This window comes from Hylobates moloch, unplaced genomic scaffold (assembly GCF_009828535.3).
Source record: "Hylobates moloch isolate HMO894 unplaced genomic scaffold, HMol_V3 SCAFFOLD_1250, whole genome shotgun sequence".
In the NCBI taxonomy this organism is placed as follows: Eukaryota; Metazoa; Chordata; class Mammalia; order Primates; family Hylobatidae; genus Hylobates; species Hylobates moloch.
Window position 1 is genome coordinate 1 of NW_026653525.1, and position 7,675 is coordinate 7,675.

The 7,675-nt window shown below is 60.7% G+C and overlaps 1 protein-coding gene across 1 annotated transcript; it reads right to left on the minus strand.

The window, feature by feature from the left end:
* Nucleotides 1-7: 7 nt before the first annotated feature.
* LOC116464673 (chondroitin sulfate proteoglycan 4-like) lies at nt 8-7,023 on the minus strand (the record flags this gene model as incomplete). Its single annotated transcript, XM_032147934.1, is given in 5 exon segments — nt 8-359; nt 2,061-3,202; nt 3,205-4,873; nt 4,875-5,594; nt 6,863-7,023. Coding segments are annotated over 5 exon segments (4,044 nt in total), but the record flags the coding sequence as incomplete, so codon positions are not given.
* Nucleotides 7,024-7,675: the final 652 nt, after the last annotated feature.

Sequence of the window (7,675 nt, forward strand, 5' to 3'; positions counted from 1 at the left end):
GTGACGCGGAGCAGTGGAGGGGCCAGGGTGAGGCTGCCACCCTCAGGGACGCTGAAGTTTTGCGCCTCCAGTGGGATGGCAGCGGGCAGCACCTCCAGCTCCACAAGGATGCCCTCGAGGGGAGCACCCAGGCCTGAGGCCACATCCAGCGAGAAGGCATCACTCCAGGCCTCAGGGCGGGAGTGCAGGTACAGGACCCTGCCTGTGTCCACTGCCTCCTGGGAGAAGCTCTGCACGGGGTCCAGGCTGGGTGGCTCATCTGCCAAGGTGCCACACGACACCATCACCAGGTAGCCGGCACTCGGTGGGCTCTTCACTGAGAATACAATGTCTGCCGGCGGCACTGCCTCCTGGGCTGCCTTGTTAACAGAAGTCATGAGGACTCACAGGGGGCCACAGATGGGGTCTCAGAGGGGTCCACTGTGGCCCTAAGCAGCCAGAACAGGCTTGATCTTGCCCCACTTATTCCTCTAGATGCCACTGCTCATTTAGACACACAAACACACACGTGGGTTCACACACACAGCAGCCAGACATGCAGCTGGTCACATTTTTTGTTTTTTGAGACAGGGTCTCACTCTGTCACCCAGGCTGGAGTGCAGTGGTGCGATCACAGTTCCCTGAAGCCTCAACTTCCCAGGCTCAAGGGATTCTCCCACCTCAGCCTCCCAAGTAGCTGGGACCACAGGCACGTGCCACCATGCCCGGCTAATTTTTTGTATTTTTAGTAGAGATGGGGTTTCACCGTGTTAGCCAGGATGGTCTCGATCTCCTGACCTCGTGATCTGCCTGCCTCGGCTGGGATTACAGGCGTGAGCCCCCGCGCCTGACCGTGCCCGGCTAATTTTTAAATTTTTTGTGTAGAGATGGGGTTTCACTGGGTTGCCCCGGCTGCTGGTCACATGTTAATACCCACCCCACACACGGTTGCAGGGGTTCAGTCACAGCTTGAGATGCACTCCCTAGGGGAGGTGCGTAATCATGTATCCCCACACTCAGTGACACAGACACACGAGTTCATCATATGCTGACGCAGTCACACATGTACACATGCGCGTGTGCACACGCACACACACAGGCCCCCTGCTCAGGATCTGTTCAGGCCTGTGGCTGGTTGCAGGTAGCACCTCCCCAGCCCATGCTATTACCACCCAGGACCATCAGAGAGTGCCCCATCCCACCCCTCCTGGAGGCACAGCCGCCTTCAGCTCAGGCCCTACAGAGCTCACGCCCCAAAGGCCACACGGGCTCCCTCACCTGATGGGCCCGCCACAAGAGGCCAAACCGCCCCCAAACTCACATTCCTTTTCTATGCATTTGCCTGGAATGCTCCTTCTGCCTGGAATACCACTCCCCATTCTCTGCCCCTGATGGCCTGTGCTCTTTAGAGCCCGGCCCAAACGCTGCCTCCTCCCGCGAGGCCTTCCTGACTCCAGATCTGCTGGCTCGCTGTCGGCCCCAAGCTCCAGACATGCAGACCAGAAAGGTCTCCGAAATGAGCAGTGTAGGAGAGTAAGGCCGAGAGCGGGCAAGGACTGGCCTGAGGTCACAGGGCAAGTCAGTGAGCCTGCTGGAGGGCCCGTGGCTGCTCTGTGGGGTTCCTGGGTGGGCAGAAGCCCTTGACAGACCTCCTAGACCTGGTCTGGGCTCTGAGAAAAGAGCGGGGGACACGGGGATCTGAGGAGCAGCTGCCTGTCTCCAGGGCCAGCAATCCCCAAAGCTCAGGACCCGTGATGCCCTCCCAGGGAACTGACTGCAATGCAGATTCTCGGGCTCCACGTCAGAGATTCTGTAGGGCTGGGTGGGGTCCAGGAATCTGCATGCTCAGCCACGTCATGGAGATGAGTGGACACAACCTCTGGAGGCACACACAACTCCCAGGAGGATGGGTGTACAGCAAGCTCCCCAGAAACTCTTGGGAGCACATCTGAGGCACGTGCACACATGTAACCTGGGGCCACCACAGCCACAGCCCAAGTCACATGTGTACCTGGCATGGAGGCTGGGCGGGAGGCCCTCTACCTGGCCCACACCCCCACTCACCACCTCCAGCTCCTCACCTCCAGCTGGTCCCTTCTGATCTCAGCTGCCTCTCCCTGGAAGACATAGATCTTTTCGTGCCGGACCAGCTTCAGAGGGGCCAGTGGGCCCTCTAGGGCAATGGTCACTTGTAGGGCGGCATCCACGTGCACTGGCCCCGCTTCCACGGAGAAGGCCAGGGTGTCGCGGGGGCTGAGGCTGCCATTGTGGCTATGGAGAACGGCCCCATCCAGCAGGTCCTGCTGGGAGAAGGCTGTGGCTGGCTGACCGGCCCGGAGTAGCTGTCCCCAGCGAGGGCCGGCTGTGACGTGGTAGTGGACCTCATCCCCACTGCGGATGTCGAGGTTGGTGTCCAGGTGGAGCACGGCCGTGTCGATGGTGCCCTGGCCTCCTTGAGGGACCACAAGGCTGGAGCCGTTGGCCACACGGAGGTAGGGCTCCGAGGCCTGCACCTCCAGCAGCGCAGTGGCCTGGTGTTGCCCATCGGACACCTGCAGCTGGATCCAGCCACGGTCGGCCCCTGAGTGCACGAACAGTACTCGCCTCTTCCTGAGGTCCTCCTGGGTGAAGCGGTAGATGGGCCGTGTGGGCTCATCTACGGCCACGATACTGCCAAAGAGGAGGTCCTTGCGGGTCAGCACCAGCTGGGCGTCAGCAAAGCCCAAGTCAGCATCGCTGAAGGCCACGTCGTCCGTAGTCAGCAGCCACCGCCCGCCCCGGGCCACATGGAAGATCCGGCTGATGGTCTGCACAGGGGCGTGGTCATTCACGGGCTGGATGGCCACTCGGAAGACACCCCGTACCTCCTCCCAGGCCATGTCACCACTGCTCTCGCCCTGGCGGGTAGCAACAAATGGGATATCATCTTCTGTGGTCTCAGAGTCATCATGCTGGTAGACCAGCCGGCCACGCAACAGGTCTTCATTGGTGAAGGATGTCACCATAGTGGTCTTGTCCTGTGTTCCACGCCAAGCCAACCTCCCATGGCGGGGCCGCTCCATGACCTCATAGAGGTAGCTGGCACTGTTGAGACTCTTGACAAAGAGGCGGGCAGCAGAGAGGACACTCTCATCACCCTCAGGCACCACAAGGAGGACATTGGTGAGGATAGGCACGTCTGGGTCATCACCAACGTGGATGGAGGGTACAGAGCAGGGGGAATGGGTGGAGCTGTGACATGGAAACAGAAGGTGTGCTTGACTGCCTCCGAGGCATGTGCCATGGCCCCATAGGTCACCCGGCCAGCCTGTATGTCATCTTGGGTGAAGCCCTGGCCATCTGACAGCCTCGTGCCCTGTAGTTGAAGGTTGCCTTTCCTGGGAGCCTGAACCACCTCATAATGGAAGGTTGGGGGGCGTGGGCCTGCCTCCTCCAGGGTGGCCTCCAGGTGGGCTGTGGTGAGGGCCTCCTGATGGGTGTTCTGAGTGTGCAGTGGCTCCAGCCGCAGCATCCACATGGTGGCTCTCTGGATGGTCACTGGGAAGGACAGATTGCTCAGGATTTCCTGGCCCACCTGCACCTCCAGGGCCAGGTTCTCCACGGTGTCGTCAGTGTGGTGCTGTGGGTCGGTGCTCAGGTACCTCACGCGGCCCTGCTCCACATCCCGCTGGTGGAACGCCTGTGTAGCCCACTACTCAGCACCCTCCACCCCATCTGCCCCCTGCTTCTGCAGCTCCCCGAACTTTAGGGCTCCAGTGACGCGGAACAGCACGGTCACATCCTGCCCCACGGCATTGGTCTCCACCGACAGGTTGGCGGGCAAGATGGGAATGGCAGAGCCTTGGGCCAGGCGTAGCCCTGTGCTGTGGTGGATCTCTATGGCCGGCCAGATGGCCACCTCCTTCAGCGTGGCCGGGGGGCTGGCCTGCAGTCCATCGCTGACCCGGAACGTCAAGTCCTGTGCAGGGCTACCGCGGTGGACATAGACTAGGCTGCCGGCCTCCAACTCCCGGCAGGAGAACTCAGTTGCCGGCTCCCCAGGCTGGTCTCGGCACTCCACGGGGAGGCCAGATGGGGTGCCAAGGAGCTGGAAGGCGAGGCCCTCACAGGCAGAGTCCGGGTCATAGGCCTGGGAAACCTCGGGCCCCAGCGGCTTCTGCGCATGTTCCAGGATCACCATGAGGCTGCCATGTGGGAAGATGATGTGGGGTGGGTCGTTGACAGGGTTGACCTGGATGGGCAGGAGGTAAGTTTGGCCCCTCCGCAGGCATGAGGGCATGTGCACCCAAGCCGTCACTGACACGTCCAGCACCAGCTGGTCGGAGGTGTCCTCAGAGCCATCATAGATGAAGCGGGCCTTGCGGTTCACCACGCCCAGGAGGGTGAACATTTTTCGTGCCTGGGTGCCCGGGATGTCTAGCTCAAGCTCGCCTTGGCGTGCCCCTCCGGTCACGCTGAACAGCACCTGGGATTTGCGCAGCTCAGCCTCCATCAGGTCCAGCATGGGCTGCACGTGCCACCACTCAAGCCAGACTGTGCCCCCCGTGGCCACCACCAATGGGCTAATAGTCAGCAGCTGTGTGAAATTGGCAAAGACAGGAGGCAGCCCTGGCTCAGGCACGCATGGCTCAGGCAGCTCCATGGCCGGCCAAGCCTCGGGGGCCAGGGTGGAGAAAGCTTCATAATGGCCATAGGCATTGTCCTTACACTCCTCCTCCTCCAGCCTGCAGCCAGCCACCATGTTGCGCGTCAGCAAAGCTTCCCGCAGCCCCTGCCTCTGGCCATTGACACTGAGGTCTTTCATGCAGCCCAGCAGGGAGGCATTGGTGGCCTCTGGTGTCAGGCCCAGGCGGTGTTCCTGGAGGTGACGAGAGGCCTCTGCATCCAGCCCCCCCGAGAAGGAGACTGCCCCGTGGCTCCAGGTAGCTGAGGACTCCTCGGTTCGAAGTATGCGTGGGGTACTGGTCCACGGAGATTTCCAGCCGGTGAGCATTGATGTGGACACTGACCTCATGGGGCTGCCCGTCGGCCACAGGCACACTGTTGTGGAGCAATACGGTACCCTGGCCCTTCTCCACCACGGCCCACAGGTGGCCCTCAAATATGTCCACATAGATGAAGTCCCCACGCCGGCCCCCTGCCTGGAAGGCCAAGGGTGCCTGCCGGCTCTGTGTGGTGAGTGTAAACTCTAGGGTTCCTTCGTCCTGAGTGCCCCAGGCAGGGAAGGCAGCCAGAGAGTGGGGCCCAGAGAAGCCCAGGGCCACACCATCACCGGCAGAAAACTCTTCAGCACAGCCCTCATGCACATCGGGGGTCAGAGGCCGGAGGAGGCTGCGGCCATTGAGGGTGGCCGCATGGAGGCAACCCCTCAGGGGTCGGCTGGTTCCCCTTAGGTAGGGCAGGCCAAGGGTCCCAGTGCCCCCAACAAAGAGCCCATAGGGGACCTCTAGGGGGGCTCCTGGGACTGCAGAGGAGGCGTTCAGAAACCCATCAACTGACAATGTGGCCCAGCCCTCTACGACAGTCAGCACCGTAGTGTGGGGAACGGAGTCACTCAGCAGCGTCTCTGCTGGAGTCTGCAGCCTCAGCTCCTCCTGGCTTAGGACAAGTCTGACCTGAAGAGAGATGGGGAGTGGGAGATGGGGGGCAGCACTTGGAATCCATCATTTCCCTTATAAAAGCATAGTGGGTTCCCCACTTTTGGTGCCCCAGAGCGGAAAACCTAGGACAAGGGCCTCTGGTGCCACTCCGCTTGCCATCCTGCCATTTCTTTACTCATCCTCCAAACACTCACCAAAGGGAACTCTGGGCCAGGCCTGGATGGGCTCTGGGGACCCTGATGTGAATCAGATGTCGTCTTTGCCCACAAGGAACTGACATACAGCAAGATGCTCTCCTAGAAATCCAACCTGTATTTTTAAATTCTCCTCCTCTCTCCTTGAGTGAGAGATGCCAGAAATATTGTCTTGGAACCTCGATTTCAGCCCTGGAATAATAGGTAACTGGGAATGCAATGACAGCAGCAGACTGACCAAACCCTAGTCCTCTCCCCACTGGGGTGTGGAAGGAGATGGCTGACCCAAATTTGTTTTTTTTTTTCTTTTTCTTTTTAAAATAGAGATGGGGTCTCATTGTGTGGCTCAGGCCAGTCTCGAACTCCTAGGCTCAAGTGATCTTCTCACCTTGGCCTCCCAAAGTGGCGGGGTTATAGGCATGAACCACTGCACCCAGCCTGGCACAAATTTGGAATAAGACCCTGGGTTCTTAAACTCTTCATGGCTTAGGGGAAGACCCAAGAAAGCCACAAGACTCCTTGCTAACAAAGCTTGTGGTGTCTTGAAGGATGAAATGGAAAAATGAGGAAGCTGAGGCAGTACTGGTGCTGTTACTGTTGTGGACAGACCGTGGTGCTGCAGAGAAATTGGTGCAGTGCCACAGGGATGCACAGGGGTCATGGGGGCCCAGGAGGGGGCCTAGCCCAGGAGGAGGGGATGCCCACACTAAGACTTCAAGGAGAAGCTGGAGTTGGGCATGTGCAGGGAACGGGAGAGGCAAGCACCTGGCAGAAGGAGTGTACATCAAGAGCCTGGCAGCAAGCGACTGTAAGATGGCCAGGAACTGAAAGCAGTTCAGTGCGGTCAGAGCACAAAGGACCAGCGAGGGGTTGTGGTGGGAAACATGGTTGGAGGGAGCCGGTGGGCAGAGCCAGTTCATGAAGGATTTACCATTTCTGGGCTGCTGCTGCCCATCCCACAGTGGAGAACTTAAGACCCCAAGATAAAAGTGACTTACACAAGGTCACACGGCCAGCTGGGGTTCACTCAAAGCTAGAGAAGGAATCCCACTCCGAATCCCGCCCAGATCTCAGGGGGACGTCACTCACCTGCAGGCGTCCGGAGTAGAGCTGCAGCAGGAGGTGGTCAGCTGGGCCTGCTGCCAGAAGGAGGGCTTCGGGCTGGAATGTGGAGAACTGCAGCTGTAGGTGTTTGTCAGTTAGAGCCGTGGCCACAGGCACCTCCAGGTTGTTCTCACCTAAGAAGGAAGCTGTGTGTGAGAGGGAGCTGTGGTCAAGGCTCAGACTCTTGCCTGGAGGAGGCGAGGTGCCTCAAAGAGGGAGGGGTGGGTTGCAGAAAGGGGTCCATGCTGGCGCAACCTCATGGTTCTGCTATATGGTGCTGCCTCTGAGCACTGCCCGGGTCCCAGTGAGAGATGACAGCCTGCTGGCAGCCCTCACAGCCCTCGCTCTCGGTGCCTCCTCGGCCTTGGCGCCCACTCTGGCGGCGCTTGAGGAGCCCTTCAGCCCGCCGCTGCACTGTGGGAGCCCCTTTCTGGGCTGGCCAAGGCCAGAGCCGGCTCCCTCAGCTTGCAGGGAGGTGTGGAGGGAGAGGCGCGGGTGGGAACCGGGGCTGTGCGTGGTGCTTGCGGGCCAGTGCGAGTTCCGGGTGGGCGTGGGCTCGGCGGCCCCGCACTCGGAGCAGCCGGCCAGCCCCACCGGCCCGGGGCAGTGAGGGGCTTAGCACCTGGACCAGCAGCTGCCGTGCTCGACTTCTCGCCGGGCCTTAGCTGCCTCCCCGCGGAGCAGGGCTCGGGACCTGCAGCCCGCCATGCCTGAGCCTCCCCTGCGCCGTGGGCTCCCGGGTGGCCCGAGCCTCCCTGATGAGCGCCGCCCCCTGCTCCAGGGCGCCCAGTCCCATGG